At 37.7% G+C, this 21,477-nt stretch overlaps 2 protein-coding genes across 2 annotated transcripts; one reads left to right on the forward strand and one right to left on the reverse strand.

Annotated features, from left to right (window-relative positions):
• Positions 1–11,157: 11,157 nt before the first annotated feature.
• LOC131311616 (phosphatidylinositol N-acetylglucosaminyltransferase subunit C-like) lies at positions 11,158–13,807 on the reverse strand. The gene is made up of 2 exons (XM_058339127.1): positions 13,642–13,807; positions 11,158–12,397 (listed from the first exon to the last, which is right to left on the reverse strand). Exon 2 carries the CDS (start codon positions 12,216–12,218, stop codon positions 11,307–11,309), a length of 912 nt encoding a protein of 303 aa, XP_058195110.1. The 5' UTR covers positions 12,219–12,397; positions 13,642–13,807; the 3' UTR covers positions 11,158–11,306.
• A 6,775-nt stretch (positions 13,808–20,582) lies between these two features.
• Positions 20,583–21,219, forward strand: LOC131311634 (calcium-binding protein PBP1-like). Its single transcript, XM_058339161.1, has 2 exons — positions 20,583–20,665; positions 20,772–21,219. The coding sequence occupies exons 1-2, from the start codon at positions 20,598–20,600 to the stop codon at positions 21,133–21,135; spliced, it is 432 nt and encodes a 143-aa protein (XP_058195144.1). The 5' UTR covers positions 20,583–20,597; the 3' UTR covers positions 21,136–21,219.
• Positions 21,220–21,477: the final 258 nt, after the last annotated feature.

Raw genomic sequence — 21,477 nt, forward strand, 5'->3', positions numbered from 1 at the left:
GCTTCATTTCAGCTCCTAAAAATCGGTCCATTTGAGCCCCAAAATCACCCCAAAACTCAGTCATAAAACTAGCCCAGAAACTCCACTAAAAACAACCTGTTTTAGCTTGGTAAACAACCCAAAAAATCGCTCATTCCAGCCCCAAAAACAGCCACCCAGAAAATCTGCAAATTCAATTTGCACAAACAAGGAAAAACGGTTAATACGATCCTATGCGCAGCGGCACATCAATCAAGTAATCAGCTAATTTTCTTTGCTAGTATATGCAAATTCAATTCAATTCAAAGAGGTAATCAGCTACAAAGGCATGCAACGAGCTGTTAAACCACAAGAAAATGGATGAGAAATGTTAGTGTATGGACAAAATATGTTATGGCTATATCCACACTAGGTTGAATCTACACTTTTTCTGGATGCTTTTCTGCATTCGAAAGTAACCCGTATACCGCACCTTGTCTCCTACAATTTTTTATGAAACCCTTTTTTGAACTTGGGGTTTTTTTTTTCTACCAACTCAATTTATGATTTTTTTAGCAACTGGTACTAATTAAGAGAGAGAGGAGAGAGAGACCTTTGTGGTGGGGGTAACAGCGGTCGGAGTGCGCAGAAGCCAAGGAGTGGTCTCCAACGGTGGGGGAGTGCTGGGGTTGGGTAGTGGTGCTCGCCTGTGGTGGTGGGAAGTGGATCGTGGTCGCCGGTGGTGGTGGTGTTCGAGTTGCACTGCTGTTCTGGTTATCGTCGTCCATGGTTGCCGTGGAAACCTAAAGCATCCTGAAATTTGGGGGAGTTCTGGGGCGTTGGGGGATTTAGGGCCTCAAAACGACGTAGTTTTGTATTATTACGGGATTGGCCAAAATCCCCCAAAACGACGTTGTTTTGGGGGGCTGCAACCTGCAGTGCTTTCAGCTCACTGCAGCTCACTGCAGGGACTCGGAATCCGTCACTTGAACTATTTAAAAAAAGAAAAAAGGAAAAAACCAAAGTCGGGCGTTTGGTAACTTTTTTATTTTCAGTTTTTGGTTTTTGGTTTTACTTTTTTGAAAACTAATGAAAAAAACTTGTTAAGTAGAAACTTGTTACCAAAAAAGTGGAAAATTGTTTTTTTTTTTTTTTTGCTAAGTTTCTATTTTTGTTTTTCATGAATTTTTTTTAGAGTTTTTGTAAACTATAGAAACTACAAAAAGGGGTTTTCCCCATTTTTTTTTCCTGAGAAACACAAATATTACTAAACATGTTTCTTGTTTTTGTTTTATATTAAAAAAAAACTTGTTTCTACTTCTAGTTTCTTAAAAATAAAAAAATTGAAAACTGAAAAGTTTACCAAACGCACGTGATTGGCCTTGTGTTTGAGACAAATGTTTTAGGTGTGACGACTGAATTCAAATTTTTATTTAGACAAATTGTAATACAGAGTCCGGCTTCCACATATAACCATATGTGTGTTGTTGGCATGATATGGAGAACAGATCTATACAGACGGCATTATCTGTTGATGTTATTGGCAAAACAGAAAGTCCAAATTTCCATTAAAAATCATATATCTCTGTAGTATCACCGTTATTGTTATTGTTATTGTTTTTATCAAATAGTCACAATCACCGGTCAATATCTTATTCTTAATCGGTCAAATATCTTCTTTTCAACCAGTTATCATCTTCAGTGCTGGTCGCCTGCGGAGGGTTAGGGTTGATAAAATGACCATAGAGATAGAGCCTTGTCCGTGGTGTTCCAGTTTGTCCAGTGGTTGGCACGCGCGAGCATGCATCTATGCGATGGTGGTGGTTTGTGGCTGGTTAGGGCTATTGGACGGCGGTTCTTGCTAGTGGCCGGAGTGGTTTGGGGTTGCAGGTTTTAGCGGTTTGCGAGGCGACGGGTTTGACGGCAGCAGGTTTGGTTGCTGTTAGGTTTACATTTTGTTCGGAGGGTTAGGGTTTTGGTTGCTATTAGGGTTTATGTTTTCAGGTGTCTGGGCCTTTGCTAATTTACTTGGGCTGGTTTCCTTTTGGGTGTTTGTTGGTGCTTTACTAACTTTTGGATGTTTTTTTTCTCCTTTAATCTGTTTTTAAAAAATATGAGGTGAGATATAGTGATAGGTGAGGTACTACCGTTTGTGCATAATCCTCCATGGTGTATCACTACAAAAATTTTATTTTGTATCATTTTTATTAATGATATGAAAACATTTCTTTGCTGATAAAAAAAAGAGCATTAATTTTATCTACTATTTCGGCCTCCTCCATTTGAACAAATTTCTTTAAGTCAAAGCTTCTTCCCCCTCAAAATTTAATGTCGAAGGTTTTCCCTATATCCATTGACTTACGTGCATTCTTGAAAAGACAAATGCTCTTCAAATATCCATAGATGAAATGGAAGTAGAAGAAACCTAGCTCTCTAACTTGTTAAGTTGAAACTTGTTACCAAAAGAAAATTACTCTTCCAAATCTTCCTTTCGGATCTATTTAGGTTCTGTTCAACTAAGACTCTTATTTTTTTAAGTACTTATTTTTAATTTTACGAGACAGGTTATTTTCTTACAATACATCACATTTAATTCAAAAAATAAGTGATCTCCTTTCCAATTTAAAAATAGCTCATCTCTTTTCCCCTTAAAATTTTTTAAATCAAAAGAATTGGACCCTTCATTTGCACGAGGCCTAGTGTTATTATTTTCGTCTTAAATGATCTCCTATTGATAAAAATGACGTATGGCTGACAGTGAGCAACCATCATCCAATTTGGACGGCCGTATATATCAAAGATATGGAAACATCACAGAAGTTGGCATTTCAGAAAAGAAATAAAACGGTTGTTCAAAAAAATTAGTACTCCTATATGATATGGTTTGCCGGTGCCTTTAGGCACGGACATCCGCTAATATAATAATAAGACGGAAAAGGTCCTCTTCAATTTTCTCAACTTTTTCCTCGGCTCTCGTTGGAGCAGTTTATTTGTTTAGAGTTCGTCGTTAAGATCAATCGTGTTAAGAATCATATTGATAATATATCCATCAACAAATGATGGCTACGGATTCAATACACATGAGTTTGATCTGGTGTAACACAAGATTTTTTTTTTCAAAAAAAATATTATTTGTAATTCTTTTTCTACGGTCGAAGTTGGTCCAAGAAGAGCCCAAAAATGAGAATTCGGAACGGTTGGAAATGATCGCTCTCCAAAATAAAATGTTATTCTTTCAAAGACACCAATTAAAGCTAAGTCTACCATAGTTTTTAAATTATTAAATTCTCTACTTATTGTACTCCTAACTTTAGTTTTAGACAAGATGAACGCAAGATTTTAAGGTAGGTGGGCGAACATTAACAAAAATTGAAACATATGAAGAACAATATTAATTTTTCCAATTAAAATGAAGAAAAAAAAGGCATAGAAATGATTATTATTACATATATATATATATATATATATATATATGAGTCCCCTTCTTATAAGGACTACCTTATTTTAATAAAATGCGGACCTTCCTTTTCTGATTCAATTTCGATGATCCGAGCCGCTCAATGTGTTCAGAATGTGATTTTAAGGGTACCCGCGAGAAATTAGCAAAAAAAAAGACCGGGAAGGGCTTCATCAGAGCAGTTTTTGTTTATTTTTATCTAACGGTTCAAATAACAACTGCTCAAATCAAGCCCTTTCCGGTCATTTTTTTTGCCAATTTCTCATTAGTACCCTTAAAATCACGTTCTGAACACATTGAGCGGCTCGGATCATCAAAATCCGATCAGGAAAGGCAAGAAATGAGAGGTCCACATATAAGGTCCTTATCTGAAGATTTCTGTATATATATATATACGGGGCGGTTCCGGGGACACCTAAAAAAACACCCCATAGTTCCGGATTAAATTTTGATGATCCGAGCCGCTCAATGTGATCAGAACATGATTTTAAGGGTACCCGTGAGAAATCAGCAAAAAAAATGACCGGGAAGGACTTGATCCGAACAGTTTCGAACAGTTTTTTATTGAACGGTTCAAATAAAAACTGCTCAAATCAAACCTTTCCCAGTCATTTTTTTTGCTAATTTCTTGCGGGTACCCTTAAAATCACATTCTGCACACATTGAACGGTTCGGATCATAAAAATTTGATCGGGAACTATGAGATTGAGATTATGGGTGTTTTTTTAGGTGTTTTTTTAGGGTGTCCATTGAACCGTTCCGATATATATATATATATATATATATATATATATATATATATATATATATATATATATATATATGTTTCATCAATCTAAGATATTTCTAAGATATTTCTGTTTTTACCAAAACTACAAGTAATCTTGTACATCCTATCCATTTGCAAAACATTATTATGTTACTTTTTTAAAAGTAACATAACTTTTACAAAAACACTTGGTTAATTTGCCGGGTGTTGAATTGTTCAAAATGCACGATGTTGGGTGGACAAACTTATATAATTTCAACCTCTTTGAGAAAGAACTTTTACAGTATCAGGGGTGCATTTTGGTGCTAGGATCAAAAGAAAGTCACGAGTTATAGTCCTCCTCCGAAATGCTAATCTAATTATTTATGAAATTATTGACTTTGGACGATTAAAAGAAAAAAAAAGGGTAGACCGGTTGCCCGAGCTTATCCATCCGTGCTTGGTTTATGGGGGAAGTATAATAGGACTGGAGTATACTACTTTGCAACTTGGAACTCCAAGGATAAGTTGACCCCAATTTTGTTTAATCTCGGATGATGTAACGCATGATTTGACAAACAAATTAGATGAGAAATTGACTACGACATTTGAGAAATTGACTACGACATTCTAGGACGTTTAAATCCACATCTTCAAAAAAAAATTAAAAAAATTGTAAAATACTAGGACGTCTAAATATTCCGGTGCATCATGCATCCGTCTTCATTGCATCACAACGCTATGTAATAGTTTTCTTTTTTCTGATGGCATCATGTAGTTTAGTAGGGGTGATTTTGGTTTGGGTTCGGTGAATTCGGGGTAAAAGTTTCGAAGATCGATTTGGCTTCGGGTGAATATTTACAGGACCGATCTCGACCGGAGGTAAGTTCGGTTCGAGGTGGAGCCGGTACAGTCAGGGAAACGTACCTTTTCTTTTGTGAAGGAAAATTCCTCACATTTTACTTTGGGCATTTTACCTCTAGGTCTAGAAAATAGAAAGTAATTCCCACAAGGTTTCCTCTAATTAATGAAACACAAAAATCCTATGAAAATGTCTAAAATCCTAAACACTAAAAGTGCCTAACCCCTAGGGCACCCTATTAAAGTGTCTAAACTCTAGGGTACCCTATAAAAATGACTAACCCCCTAGGGTACCCTACGAAAGTGCATCAACCGCTAAAATTCTATAATAGGAAAGTGCACCCTAAAACCCCTGTGAAAATGCCTAAATCTAAACCCTATGGCTCTATAAAAGCGCCTAAATCTAAACCCTAGGGTTTCCTAAACCCTAAAATTTTAAGGTATCCTAAAATCCTAGGGTACCTTAAGATTTTAGGATACCCAAGGGTTTTGTGATAGTGGGTACCATAAAACCCTGACATACCCTAAAACCCTAAAGTGACACTTCCATTAATGATAAATATATTTTTGTAAAAGTAGACCTAATGGTAATTAAGCATTCCATCTCTGCTTAATCAAAATTAAATGTCATTTTTTTGTACTTAGAGGTAAAAAACTGTTTTTCTTTTCCATTCACAAGTCACTCATAAGAGGTGATTACAGATCCACGTAGGAATGGTAAAAAGAAATAGAGGAAAATATATGGGAATTAATATTCGCACTCCCTTTTTTGTTATCCACACTCCCTTTTTTGTCTTTTCGCAAAAAAAAAATACATATTTTTTCAACACTACAAAACAAAAAAGGAAGTGTGAATAGAAAAAATTGAGTGTGAATATCAATTTCCAAAATATATGCAAGTAGGTTTTTATCTTATAGGCACAGTATCCAATTTGAAAGAAATTTGGACTGTCGAGTTTTGACATTTTTGGGTACGTACATTCCCAGTTCACTTTACTTATCGAATCCGTTTTTTTTTTGTAGAGCTTGATGAAAATTTTGACCATGGAATAAATCAAGTTGGATTAAATATCCATCAATATGATACTAGAACACATCATCTCTATCTCTATTATAAAACAGAAGTGTGTGGAAACAAGTTATTAAAATGACTCAGATTTGTTTGATTCAAGGGTTGAGATGCATTTTTTCACATTTTATGAAAGTATCCACATTTGCCCATCATATTACATAAATGCCATCTATTGTCTTAGAGGAAAAAAGAAGGAAAATTTTCAAAATAGCACCTGACCTTTCACACAAATCACGTTTAGGCATTTGTCCATTTAATATTATTAAAAAAACACCTGACCTATTTAAAAACTCGTTAATTTTTCATCCGCCGTTAACTTTTCATCCAAAAACAGACAGAAATGCTGAAATGGTCTACACCTGGCCATTTGGAGGGAAACCAATATACATTTTGCGGGAAAACAATATTGCTTTACTGATTTCTCCTGCCAAAACCCACCTGTGGGGCCATAGAGTTCCAATAACAACTATTTTTACTTTTTCTATTACTTTTAGTTTTGTTTTTCTTTTCTTTTTTCGCGTTTGTTAGTTTTGCAACTTATTGATTCGTCTTGACAAGACAAATCGGAAAAGTGTATATATATATATATATATATATATATATATATATATATTTTTTTTTTTTTTTTTTTTTTACCCAAATATTTTAGAAAATAACCACTTCTAAGTCAAAAAAATTGACTATTTCCCAAAATATTTGGGTAAATATATAATTTTTTTTTTTACTTTTCTTATTCGTCTTGACGAGACAAATCAAAAAACAAAAAAAATGAGGTGCAAAACTAAGAAACACGGAAAATTCAAATAAGAATAAAATTAAAAGTTATAAAAAAAAGTTAAGTGGAATGGGGATGTCCCAAAATTTCCAAACATCTCATTCTTCTCCTTCATTTGTCTCACACCATCTTAAGCTCTGTCCAAAAAAACGGCACACAAATTTGATCCCCAAAATGTGCAATAACCAGTTCAACAAAAACAAACAGTTACAATAACCAAGATAAAATCATTACTCCCATAACAAACCATTGGAACTCCATGGCCCCACAGGTGAGTTTTGGTGGGAGAAATCAATAGAGTAATGTGTTTTTATCCCAAAATGTATATTGGTTTCCCTCCAAATGGCCAGATGTAGGCCTTTTTAACATTTTCGTCTGTTTTTTGATGGAAAGTTAATGGCGGGTGGAAAATTAATGGGTTTTTAACTAAGTCAAGTGTTTTTTTGATAATATTAAAAGGTCAGGTGCCTATGCTGATTTGTGTGAAAGGTCACGTGCTATTTTGAAATTTTCTCAAAAAAGAATCAGAATTCAAATTTCACCTCTGTGTGTGTGTGTGTGTGTGTGTGAAAACAAAGAAGGGGGAAAGCAATTCTCCTTGCTTTCTTTCTACGAGACCTTTCCTCCCCTACGGTTTGACTATCTTCGAGGAAGGGGTTCCTCCCTTGGACTGCCGAGCACTAGGACCATCCACTCCTCCTCGATAGTCAAATCCCTCGGGAGAAATCAAATCGGGAGAGGTATTTTTGTTGCCCACCATGTGTTTGTTAAAATGCTTTCTTCTATTTTGTATATACTTCCTCCAAAATCTAGAGAGTTATTTTCTGTTGCCCACCATGTGTTTGTTAAATGCTCTATTCTATTTTGTAGAGCTGTAGAGACTTTGTGGGGTGCATTTTTTCCCCCTTTTGAACTACGTTCTGCATAATTTCGTGAGTTGCTAATTTCTTCACTACACTATCAAGATTGAAATAATGTTTTGAGCCACTATCAAGATTCAAAGGGTATTTCAATTCCAATTGGGGTGAGTAGTGTCATAGGCACGGGCTGGGGTGGATAGTGCCGTAGGCAGTGGTAAGCACTAGTATTTTAAATTTTGAAGAATCCCTTAGACCGCACCTAGTCCTAGTGACTCTTCAACTTATCACATAAGTCATGCATCTAAACACATATTTAGTGCAAAAATTTGCTTCCTCCATTTGAGACGAGGGGTGATAAGCACCTAAGATTGCTTGATCGTGGTGCTTAAGTCCGTTAGTTAGTAGCGTTTTTAGTTATAATTTGTCATTTTTATTTAATATTGTTCGTAAGGTAGTTTGTTAAGTATTTCAGGCAAAACGCCCTTATAAGGCGTATTTTGATCGCAAAGCCAACCCCCAAGTTAGTTCAAGTATCCTCGCCCGGTGGAACTTGTGCCAAAGTGACCAAAGTACGAAGGCGAGAAGCATCGAGCAAGCCAGTGGTCGTCGGGTGTCAAGTTCGGGAGGCTGGTTTTCAATTCTGAAGATAAGCTCTGCGTATCGATACGCCCATAATCCGTATCGATACGCGTTGGTTACGTGGGAAATGGCCAATTCAGGATAACGGTGTGGTATCAATACTTTGTATAATTTGTATCGATACAGGGAGCTTTCGGCCAGATATTTTGTTACTTTTTAGATTTTCCATTTGTGGAATAGTTGCCTTTTTGGATATTTTCAGATATTTTGAAGAGAGAGGAAGCCTTGTATATAAATAGGCATGTCTCTCTCTCTTTCTTGTACCTAGCACATTATTAACTTTAGTGTTTCCTCCATTAAAGCTCTTTAAGCTTTTTCAAGTGTATTTCCCTTAGAACTCTTGTAAGTACTTCTCGTTTGTTCTTTTCTCGTTTATTAAAGTTGTTTGTACGGACTAGATCTTTGGTAATATCAAGTTTATTTTCGATTTCTTCGGTTAAATTTCATGTCTTGTTTTTATGCTTTCTTCTATGCTTTAGCTATGTGTGAGTAGTCGATTGGCTAAGTCTCGGGATACTCTTTCCCAAGGACTTAGGTCGTTATTTGGTTCTTGAATTATCAGGCTTAAAAGTATGATTTTCGGAATAGAACTGAACTTGCATTTTTGGTCTAAACAAGGGGTGTTAACTCCTTGGTAAGGTGTTTAGTCAAGCGGTCTTGGCAAGTGGCTTACCGAGGGCTCATGGCCTCCTATGTGTTCGATAAATGTTAAAAACAAGTTGGTTCGCCTCCGTTTAATCACATCTTTCAATAAACGTAGTCTTTAAAGCTAAATTCTCCGGGCGTGAGCACGCGGTCGTGACTCTCGCCTGAGTTATAAACGAGAACCGGAACGGCCTTAGTCAAGGGTTAGACGATCCCTAGACTTGCCTCTTTTAGTTTATAAAACTCGTATCTAGTCTTTTCCATTTTTACTTTCACCGTTTAAAGCAAAACTAAGTTGGTCGTCTTAAACGCCAAAATCCATCGTATAAAACCTACAATCCGATTAAGCTATCTTCGAATTTCCTGTGGTATGATCCCGGTCTTACCGGTTTATTATGCTACCGACGACCTAGCCCTACGCTTGGGGTATTTCAACTTTTTTGGAAGGCGAGGTTTGGAGGCTAAGCAAGGGGACCCTTTAGGGCTGCTGATACGGTACGGGGATGTAGTGTGAGTCGGTATGTTCTGTCGAGATTTCATCATTGTGATGATCTGAATCATTCAAATTGTAAAATTTGCTGGGTAGATCATACCAAGAAAATATCAAATTGATAAGATATCATTAGCCCCTTAGCCGGCCGACATTTATTTTGTTTGTACATACATAAATCTATCTCATCCATATAGTTAATAACGTTCGATTAACTTTATTTTTAGTAAAACAGTAGTAATATTCAATAAATTCTACAAATGGAACGATTCAAGTTTCAACGAAAAAATCTCGATAGAGTGTATTGAGGAGCACTAGGGACCCCTTGTCCCACCATTGCAATTGCTCTTTATCTGATCAAGTATATATCCACAGCTTGATTTACAAGTTTATGCCAAGTTTTATGAGATTTGGAGGCACATACATCTCAAACTTTCCTAAAGAAAGGAAACAGGGGATTATTCTTAGATTGGAAGACACAACTTCATTAAAAAAAAAAGTTTAATTGGTGAAGACGACACATCACATCATTGGTTTAGAATTTAGAACATTTCCAAAAGTTAAAGTCAACATGGTAAATTAAGTTAAAATCATATTTTCTCCTATTGTTAGAATCAACATGGTAGATAAAGTTAAAATCATTTTCTAGCTAGCTATAGTACCAAAACACTACTGTATTTGTTAGTGATATTTTTATTCTTTTTCGAATTTTTGGTAAACACTCCAAACTGATTCCGAAAAGCTAGAATCTCAAAATCGGCAAAAATAATTAATAATTTCTCGTAAAAACACACTGTCCCTCACCACATAAATCGCTTTCTTGAAAAAAACAAAAAAAACCCCAGCCTGTTATGTTCAACCACTGACTCCACACTGGTCAAAAGAGCAGATTCTCCAGGTAAATCATCTAACTAAGTCCCAACACAAAAAATAACTAGCTTTGTAAAACTATTAGCCAATGTAAAATTTACATCTACTTAGCTTTCATATAGCCTTTCCGTCGGTAGTTTTTAGTTTTTAATTCAAGAAGATCTACTGTACACTATATTAGGGGAAAGAGGAGTGGGATAAAGTTTGAACCCTCGCCAAACGAAGTGTCCATTACGTCTCGACCACCTGATCTAGGAGGCAACTTCTTCTTCGTTTGTTTGTTTAACAAGTATGTGCAGAGAGGAGAGGGAAGAGGAGTCAGAGATGGTCACTTCCAACCTAATAACTCTCTAACACACAATTTCTGGGTCTTCACTTTTAACACTTTTTGTCATATAACAAACATTATTTTCTAGAGTTAAATGTGGATGGTCTCATGGCTTCTACAGAAGCCTGAACAGCCTTCTGGTCAGCCTTTGTTCAGTCTATTGGACTTGGCCGCATCCCCATTTGAATCCTTTTGTTCACTTCAGTGCCAGATTTTACAAGAGATAACAACAATTTGCACATTTGTTAGCTCCATTTGGCCACTTTAGGAATTACTCCAGATAACAATCCCCTCGTCAATTTTAGCTCTATGAGCCACTTGCATACAGCCAAGTTCCTGCCGTTTCACATTTCAAGAACAGAACTCAGGATAAAGGCAGTAGCTCAAAAAAACAATTGATAACAATAGGATTAATATGAAGAAAAAAAAAAGGAGTAATGACAAAAGCAACAAGTGAAGAGCAACTGAACTTCTCATTAATCTTCAAAAATCTTCAGTAGGATTCCATTCAAACCACAGAGTGACAACCAAGGACTAATCTTGCTAAATTGCAGTGCTAGTAAGCTACACGAAAGAAGAAAAGAAGCGAGGCGGGAAATTTTCTCACTCTGTTATGTTAAAACAGAGCTTTGCTTCATCCCAAGGACCATTGATCTCAAACTTGTACTCCTGTATCCTTATAAGCCAATAAGGACAGACCATATTGACAAAAACAAACAAACTCAACAATAGCACAAAAACCAGTCTATGCAACCTGTAAGCAAAAGCCAAAGTGACAGCCATCAACCCTACTGAGAACACAAGGTGAAATGGAAATGAATATTTCTTGATACAATAGACAACCAGGGGAGCAAAGAGGAAAACTTGCAAGGAGAACAGCACAATGGCAAAAACATGAAGCCTCGACGGAAGACGAGAAGCTATCAAAAGAGAGGCAACGATAGAAGCATTTAATGAGATATTGCTCATAAATGATGGACGTTCTGGAGCCCCTGGAGCTTTTACAGTACACCCAGAGTAGTCATGGAGGAAGAGATGGAGAGTGATTAGTGAAACCGTTAGTGCCCATATGGAGTCTGAGCTTATAGACCGGGTAAGTGTGTGGTAGATAGGAGACAAAACGTATAAACCAGTTATGAAAAAGGAGAATTTGAGAATGTAATTGAGAAGAAGATTAAATGTGAGCATTTCGGCAGTTAACAGTAGAACAAAGAAACCTAATCCAAGAAGGATTACGTCAAGAAGCAAGAGAGAATTTGCATCTATGGACGAACTAAGCGTGAGGGTCCAAACAATGACCACTAGAGCTACAATGCATAGGTATTGGGATATGGAAACTGAGTCTAACATCACCCTTAGCATGTTCCGTTTGACAACATTGGCATTCATAACCATATCTTCAAGGAACGACTCGTCGGTGTGATTGTCTTCAAACCCAGGTTGCATTCCTCCATATGCAACTTTTCTCCATTTCGGTTGAGTTGGGGAAGTGCTTTCACCGACATCACATTCCATTTCAATGGCACTTGCACTGAAGAAGTTGTGACAAACTTTACTCAAATTTGTCAAGAAGAATGGAAATTTGTATTAAGCAAATGCCGCTTTCACTCTGATATTTTACACATCTGGAAGACATCTCTGATGGAAAATTGTTTCCCTGTTGGGACCTCTTCCACAATCGACGATGAAGAACCCTGTTCAAGTGTGCATGCTATTAGGGTCCACGTCCATGTAAAGTTTAAGCTATTATCATCCATGTAAAGTTTGAGCTATTATAATTTTCTACCAGATGTTTTAATTAGCTTTTCAAATAATTAACAAAAAAAAAAAACTCAGATAAGAACCACATCACCAAACATGCATCTGATAAAGTGCAAGAACCAGGATATCGTATACCCAAAATTTCAGCTGGAGCTAAAAAATTACCAAAATGAAACAGGTTTCAGCTGGACTATCTGAGGTTCCACCACGATTATCACTACCGGATTTACCTCGTAGTTACAGTATTTGAAACTGCTCTTACATTATCAACACGTAAAAAAGACCCATACTGTATAATTTTAAATTGCAAGTCTCCAAAAATCAAGAAACCAAAAAAGGGAAGAAAAAAAAGCCCTGCAAATTTGTTCATACAATTGCCAATTATTGTCTATACCCAAAATCAATAGCGAATACGGAAGCCTAATCCAAGAACTAAGAACAAGCTCCAAATCAATCATGAAGAGCAAAGGGCAGGACTAGAATGTGATAAATTAGCGGGCCAGCCAACTCCCTTCTGCTCCTAAAAAGTAAAAGCTTTGTCGATGACATTGATCACAGATCACCCAAAACAATTTGGGCATATTGAATCATGATATCCTAAACCCTGCACGGATTTATTCTGAAACCTCAAATTCTTACATTGAATAGCAGAAGAATGCCAAGACAATTTAAGCATATTGAATCATGATATCCTAAACCCTGCACGGATTTATTCTGAAACCGCAAATTCTTACATTGAATAGCAGAAGAATGCCAACTAAATTCTTCCCTTGCTCCTGACAAGAATAATTTTCTTAACCCAGTATCATTGATTCACAGTTCTATAAGTGATTCTAAAATTTTCCATCCAAAAGGCCACAAACACAATCTCCCAATGCCAAGAAAATCTCTTTACCATTCCTCTGATTCCTACCAATGAAACTAACCAATAATACCAATCCGTTCAAATCAAGGGATTCCTGATTTAGCGAGGATAAAACTAGATAAAGTACATAGATCTAATCAAATCATACACAGAATGTGAGTATACCTCAATTCATCTTCCATTAATCACAAATCTCCAATTAAAGGACCTCATACGGGGGAAAATCACACATACACAGAGAGAGAGAGAGAGAGAGAGAGAGAGAGAGAGAGAGAGAGAGAGAGAGAGAGAGAGAGAGAGAGAGAGAGAGACCTTCCGAGACGGTTGCGCGAAGAATTGAAATATCAAGGATATCAATGGGCGCGGTGGAATTTTCTTAGCCGCTCTCGACGGTCGACGGATTCGATCTAGGCTGAGGGGATGGTGGTGGTGGTTGGTCGAACCGGGGAAGCCAGGGATGCAGGTGGTTAAATACTGGTTAAGAAGTACCATATAAATTACAACTTCTAACCCAACAATTTTACACTTATTCTTTTTTTTTTTTTTTTGCCCTTAATGAGCTGAGACACAAGCAGCTCGATACGTTGCAGTTACAGTATTTTCAACTGCTCTTACACTATCAACACGTAAAAAAGATCCATACTGGATAATTTTAAATCGCAACCTTATATGGATTCTTGGACAAGCAGGCGTATGAGCCAATAAGTTACTTGTCACATTCTTATTTGACCTAGCAGCATAATCTTTACCACAATACTTACAAACAGCCCGTACAACAAAGCCGTCATTATTCTTTATCTGATCAAAATGATCCAATGCCGGAGATTTTAACCGTTTAGTGGAGCCTGGGATAGTTTAATTATTTTTGAGGGTTGAGAATTATCATCTTGATTAATAGAGGAAGACTCTGGTGGCAGATGAGAAGCCATGGTCTAGAAAAAAGCACACAATCAAATACCAATTTATAGTTGCTCTGAAACCCAGAAATCAGAGAGCAAAACAAACACACAGATAATCGCACTTCACTTATAACCCTAAGGTACAATCAAATAATTGGGCTCTATTTTAGACGTCGGCCTACAAGGCCACTACCCAAAAAGAGTCTAAATTAGAGGCCACCAAATTTAAGTATATAAAAAAAACAAAAATCCAAATCGAAGAGGCTAATTCAGTAATTTAGGTCTTCAAAATTCATTAACTGAGGCCCAATTCGGTATCTAAAGCCCAATTAGTGGCCGGGTCCAAACATTAATAATTAGGGAAAAAGACGGCTTAGGACTTGTTTTGATAATTAATATCCGCCAAGAATATACTGAGAGAATATGAAATCAGCATGTCATTGGTGAGTATTAATTATCAAAATACGTCCTGAGCCGTCATTTTTCCTAATAATTATCCTTCTCAACTCTCATCTTCTTTCCCACCCTGAAGTAAAAGGAAAAAGTAAAAAATCTCTCTCTCCATCCATCCACACAACTTTTTGAAAAAAGGCAATTCATTCATTCATACTTAAAGGCAAATATTACATCGTAATATACAAGAATGTACCAAACTACCTAAACTCGAGACACGAGTTATTACACAAAGCACACCAGGCTACAGACTCAAGGACACCTTGCAAAAGCAGCTGACACAAGTGTCGACATAGAAGTCTCATTCGAGACTAAGCAGAGAGATACCAAACAGAATTCCAGTACAAACCATTAGACAAAAAGCACATTGTAAACACGACAACAACAGAATATAAGTGAAACGGAGAAATCTGCTTGCAAGGACATGCCTCAAGGGCTGCCGGCTGGAACTGGATCAGGTGACCCAGTCCAAAGCTGTGAAGTCCTTCGTGAAGGCTCCGAGGCAAGCCTTCGCTGCCACGCAAGGCTCTGGGCGATAAGGCCGAGGCAACACCGAGGAAATTCTCTTGCAGGCCCAACGCGTCCACGGCGGCCAAAGAACAAACACCCTAACCCCGCAAAATTTGCTGTTGACCACCAACCAAAATAGGGATAGCCGCAGCCGACCAACAGTACTAGATCTAATCTCGGCAAACCCCAACACAGCCACCACCTACCACCGCTGCCGATGCTGTGAGAACCCAGAACCCAATCAACACTGTTGCCAAACCATCGAAATCCTCTACTCCAGCCAGACCACCAAAATCCTACCTAAAATTGTTCACCTAACACCCACCGAATCTAGAGCACTAGATCAGTACAGACCTGACTGAGGAGACTAGCTGGTAGAAATCGAGCCAAAACAACCGAAAAAACAAGAAAACAAAAAAAGAAACCCACGGCATCGACCCCGAGCAACACGGATCTGAAATCGCATGAGGGCCAACTAACTGTGGGACACCACCGGTTGTCGGACGGAGCCGTCGCAAGGGGGACCACGCCGAACCAATGAACGAACGCCCCAAATTGGGAGAATGAGATGCCAAATGGCAGGAGAAAGCGAGGCGAGAAGGGGGAGAGGGTAAGAACAGGGGAAGGTGGGAGAGGGAGGCGGAGGCCTCCTCCCCTGCGACGGCAGCGGAAAGGGTTTTTTAGCTGTGAGAGAGAGAGAGAGAGAGAGAGAGAGAAAGAGAGAGAGAGAGAGAGAGAGATATTAGAGTGTGTTGAAAGAGATACGTATTCATCCACACAACTTACTAGTATGATTTATGAGCAATTTTGTATTCCTGGAGCGTTGATTAAAGAGCACCGAATAACCTCACTAATTTTGTCGTCCTTTCTTTCTCTTCGTCCCCCTCGCTATCATAGTGCAATAAGAGCATCTCCAATAGCCTCGTCGGATTCACCATCCTCGTCGGATTTACAGGTTTTGACAAGGAAAGGGGCTAAAAAGGGGAACCAATGGCCTCGTCGGAGCCCTCGTCTCTTGCCCATTTGCTACAGTAACTCGTCTCTGCCAACGAGCCACTGTAGCACTCGCTCGGCGCGCTCTCTTTCTCTCTCCCTCTCAAAGCCACCAGATCTGTGCCACGAACCACAGCGTCGTCATCACCCTCACCGTCGTTGGCTCCAGCGAAGGTAAGCACAGATTTCCGGCGGGGTTTGAGATTGTGTGCATTTTGCGATTTTCTACAGGTTTTATGATTGTATGGGTTTTGTGATCTTTGATTGTATGGCTTGTACCAATGATTTTGATAGGTTTTCCGGTGGCTTGTACCGGTGATCTGTGATTATGGGTTTGGTTTTGCAGACATTGTGGGTTTGATTTTGTGTTACTATCTGGTTTTTTTTTTCAGAAAAGGTTTTTCGATTTGGATATGCATTTGCTTAGGCTGTTGGAAAAGAGATGTATTTTGTGACTAGGTAAAGTAGAATTTTGGTGTTTTGGGTAGGCAATTTGCTTAGAATAATGTTGAGGCTATTGAAGATGCTCTAAGGGGTTCCCATAGTGTGCTATTACACTACAGAGAAATAGTGTGAGTCGGAAATGTTCATTGAAATCTCATCGTTGGGTTATGAATCATTCAAATTTCTATTTATAGTGTTTGCTAGGTAGATCAAACAATGAAAAAATTAAATTGATCATATATCATTAGCCCCTTTATCCACACTCGTTTATCCTTGCCACAACTAATAGAACTGAGTTTAATTAACAGATTTAGTCCAACTTAAAAGATGACCCACAATTTTCAACCAAAAGAAAGATCGCTCCAGTCAATACTTTCCCAAAAGCCCATTGCAGCATGAACATAATAGGCCTTTGCCGTCTGTTTCCGAAAAAATTCAAAATACCTCCCAAACTTTACGCTTAATTTCAATTAGCCTTCCAAACTTTCAAAAAATTCAATTTTACTCCCAACGTTATCTTTCGTTAATAAAAATGACCTCTTCCGTCCGAATGACTAACGGATTCCGTTAAAGGCTCCGTTAAATGAGGAGTGCTAGATACAAAGAAAATCTACCTGGAAATTACCCTGAATGGGCAATTCAACGGTATAGATACAATTCAAAGTGAATCTATACCATTGATTTGCTCTTTCGGGGTAATTTCCGGGTAAATTTTCTTTGCACTTAACATTTCTCCTGTTAAATAGTGTCCCGATCAAATTTCAATGATCCGAGCCGCTCAATGTATTTAGAACGTGATTTTAAGGTTGCTTGTGAGAAATCAACAAAAAATGATCGAAAAGGGCTTCATCCGAACAATTTTTTATTGAATAGTTCAATAAAAAAAATTGTTCAAATCAAGCCATTCCCAGTCATTTTTTTTGCTGATTTCTAGCGAGTATCCTTAAAATCACGTTCTAAACACATTGAGTGGATCAAATCATCGAAATTCGATCGGGAAAGGGGAGGTGTGGACCGAAGCAAAATCCGGACACCCTAACTTGAACAAAATTTGGATCGGTCTGCACCTCCCCTTTTTCAATCAAATTTCGAAGATCCGAGTCGCTCAATATTTAGAATGTGATTTTAAGAGTGCCTACTAGAAATCAACAAAAAAAATGACCAGGAAGGGTTTCATCCGAACAATTTTTTATTGAACAATTCAATAAAAAAACTGCTCAAATCAACCCCTTTCCGGTTTTTTTTTTTTGTTCATTTCTCGCGAATACTCTTAAAATCACATTCTAAATACATTAAGCGGATCAGATTATCGAAATTCAATCGGGAAAGGGAAGGTGCAGACCGAAGCAAAATCTGGACGCCCTAACTTGAACAAAATCTAGATCGGTCTGCACCTCCCCTTTTCCGATTGAATGTGTTCAGAACGTGATTTTAAGGGTATCCGCGAGAAATCAACACAAAAAATGACTGGGAAGAACTTGATTTGAGTAGTTTTTTATTGAACTGTTCAATAAAACCTGTTCTGATGAAGCCTCTTCCGGTCGTTTTTTTGTTGTTGATTTCTCATGAGCACCCTTAAAATCACATTTTGAACACATTGAGCGGCTCAAATCATCGAAATTCGATCGGGACACTATTTAATGGAGTCTTTAACGGAATCCGTTAGTCATTCGGACGGAAGGAGGCGTTTTGATTAACGGAAGATAACGTTTGGAGTAAAATTGATTTTTTTAAAAGTTTGGAAGTCTAATTAATATTGAGTGTAAAGTTTGGGGGGTATTTTGAATTTTTTCCCTCTGTTTCAATCATTCATACTCTCTTCCAAAGGCGGAGTTAGCATTTTATTTTGGGAGCGGCCGAACCTTGAAAAAAAGAAAAACCTTCGGTTCGTGACATAAACTATAAATTTACTCGATTATTTAATTTAATCAAACTAGATTTCATAAGGAGAGAGAGGGTACAAATCAAATGAAAGTATAAAGAAGACTTTTCTTTTTTAAATTTTTGGGGAGATGAGAGTCTCAAATAAATAAATTAGCTTTTAGTTTTTTAAGTTTACTTATTTACCTCCAAAGTTATTTAACCCTTATATATCACTCTAAAAAAAGTTTATATACATATATATACTCTTTCTGACCCAAATTGCTCGTCTTTTTTTGGATAAATGTGCATTTTGCATGCAAAAAATAATGTATTGATGTGATTTTCTTTTTAAAAAAAATTACACCAATTTTTCTTCTCAATGAGCTCTTTAAGGTGGTGTGAAAATTTTAGAAAAAGATTAATGCTAATTAATGTATTTTGTACATGCAAAATGCATGCACCGTTCTCTAAAAAGGACTAGAAATATATATTTATATGGTGGTAAATAGCAAAAAAGTGGGTGGGGCCATGCCTCTCTCTTAGTCCTTGAATGGCTCCGCCTATGCTCTAGTCGTTCCATAATTTGAGACGAAGTGACAAACAATGTTAGACAGACGTCTGTACAGATCTGGACAAAGATGTGTCCGGAATAGTTTGATGCACATCAGCATGTGAGTTATAGACGGTAAATATGGGGCCAGACACATTGAATAGTTCCGGACACATCCAAATATGTGTACGAACATCTATGTCCGTAGCATTTTTGAAATAATTTATGAGACTTATGAGTAAGTTTTTCCCATTAATATTTGCCATAAACTCCTCCGTTGATTCAGTCGATCTATTGGCTTTGACCTGATTTTTCAAGCCATAGATTTGACCATTGCGAGTTTGGAAATTTTCCAAAGCATGTAATTTCAAAGAAAGCCCTTTGGAAATAGGAAGGAAAAATCATCTGCAAATGGGAAAGGAAAATACTACTTGGTCTCCTGATGGAAGTATAAAGGCTAGGTTTAGTAAGTTACGGTGCCGGTGTTATTACATGCCGGTGCAGCTAGTTCACCTGACCTGACTACCTCGTCAAAGATTTTGAAGATGCTGAGGCCCTCGTCAAAGATTTTGAAGATGCTGAGGCTCTCTGTCTCTCTCTCTCTCTCTCTCTCTCTCTCTCTCTCTCTCTCTCTCTCTCTCTCTCTCTCTCTTCCCAAATGGGGCAACGAGATCACCCCGGACTCATTTTGATGATTTTTGCAAAATTGCAAATGTTGATTTCTAGATCTGAAAATATCGAATGGGGCTCATTCCATTTTGTTAAGCATCGATGTTCCAAGCCATTTGTCTTTTATGCCATGGTTCGCCAAAAACAGAATCGATGCAAATTAAGTTGATTGGAAAGGCACATCTTGGAAATTAGAATTCCCATTACAAAAAATGTGATCTGATCATGTTTAATACTCCTAGCATTATTTGGTTAGTTATTACAAACACTTGAAGATAATTTATATGGGTGTGGCGTACGCCCTTTTGATGTGATTCTCATAATTTACAATGTTGCCGTCTATTGATAGGAACTTTTTCTATGTAGAAGGGCAAATCCATCCTAGTCGCCAAAATTTGGCATCAAATGACAAAACCGGCTCCTCCTTGTTTCAAATTTTATGTAAATTTTTTGATAATAAAATTCTTGATGTCAAATGTGTCAATTGTCAAACTTGTCGCACCACCTTCAAAGTTCGGGAAATGTGATTGCAAAGGGGGAGAAGTATAGTTATGCCAAAATGTCATTGCATTGGTGTACTCTGCTATTTTGGACAACTCTGCTATTTTGGACAAAATAACACGGTAACCAGCCAGAAAATGACTTTGACATTATTGTTAATTTTTTTTTGGTAACTTAAAAATGACTTTGACATTGTCATTTTGGCACCTTTTGTCTAACTTGTGGTAAGCTGAGCCAAAAAAGACAATGTTAGCTGAGTCGCTGTCAACTGTTTTATGACCAATTAAAATTGACTATTTTTATGAGGGATGGCGGGCCCGTTTAGCAAATGTCCTTTGCCTTGGTCTCCCTATTAACTTAATTTCTTGAGAAGTTTCCATGAAAATATGGGAAGACATACAGAAAAGAGAGACAATTCTAGGAATCACTGCCTGGCCTTGGGTTGGCATCTATGGTCTCTCCTTCCTGGAAATCTCCCAAACCATATCATATACATGTATGTGTGTGTGTGTGTCTATATATGTATTGGTATATTTATCCTCTTTGATTATAACTCTTAGGGGGAAAATGGAAGCAAAAAGGGTGGCCCATTTCCAAGACTTGTTGCCAGTTATGGCTCAAAAGCTAGGAGGGGAAGGACTTATCAAAGAGCTATGCAATGGGTTCAAGCTATTGATGGATTCTGAAAAGGGGCTTATCACATTTGAGAGTCTCAAGAAGAACTCTGCTTTTCTTGGGTTAGAAGATTTCAGTGATAAAGAGCTGGAGGGTATGGTGGGAGAAGGAGATTTGGATGGTGATGGGGCCTTGAATGAAAAGGAGTTTTGTGTTCTGATGTTCAGATTGAGCCCTCAGTTGATTAATGGGGCTGAGACATTGTTAGATGAAGCTTTTCTCCATGAATCAAGTTTCAGGCAAGCGTGATTTGTTTTGTATTTTCTTCTTTTTTTTGTTGTTGTTGTTTGGTCATGTTCTGCAGAAGATATGAAATATGAGTATATTACCTCACTCCATTTTTTTTTCGACGGTCAAGTGTGTGTTTGGCAAGCCTACACGTATCTCGACTACTCCCCTCCTTGATCCGGTCAAAGTGATATCATCTACGCCGAGACCAGGGGATTCTAAAGAGATTTCTCTCTGGCGACCTGGCCCAAAGGATGACAGCATGAAAAAATCTGCTAGTGCAGAGAAAATGTGATGTACAAAAACCTAGTTGCCTCTTCGTACAAACAGTATCATTAGTCATTGGGTGTTCGAGAGCAAATG

The sequence above is a fragment of the Rhododendron vialii genome, chromosome 2a (assembly GCF_030253575.1).
Source record: "Rhododendron vialii isolate Sample 1 chromosome 2a, ASM3025357v1".
Classification (NCBI taxonomy): domain Eukaryota; kingdom Viridiplantae; phylum Streptophyta; class Magnoliopsida; order Ericales; family Ericaceae; genus Rhododendron; species Rhododendron vialii.

Excerpts from the sequence above, each read along its gene's own strand:
- LOC131311616 (XM_058339127.1), bottom strand. The coding sequence starts at position 12,218 with ATGGAATGTGATGTCGGTGAAAGCACTTCCCCAACTCAACCGAAATGG.
- LOC131311634 (XM_058339161.1), top strand. The coding sequence starts at position 20,598 with ATGGGAAGACATACAGAAAAGAGAGACAATTCTAGGAATCACTGCCTG. Across the intron at positions 20,666-20,771 it reads GCCTTGGGTTGGCATCTATG|GGGGAAAATGGAAGCAAAAA; the intron begins GTCTCTCCTTCC and ends TATAACTCTTAG.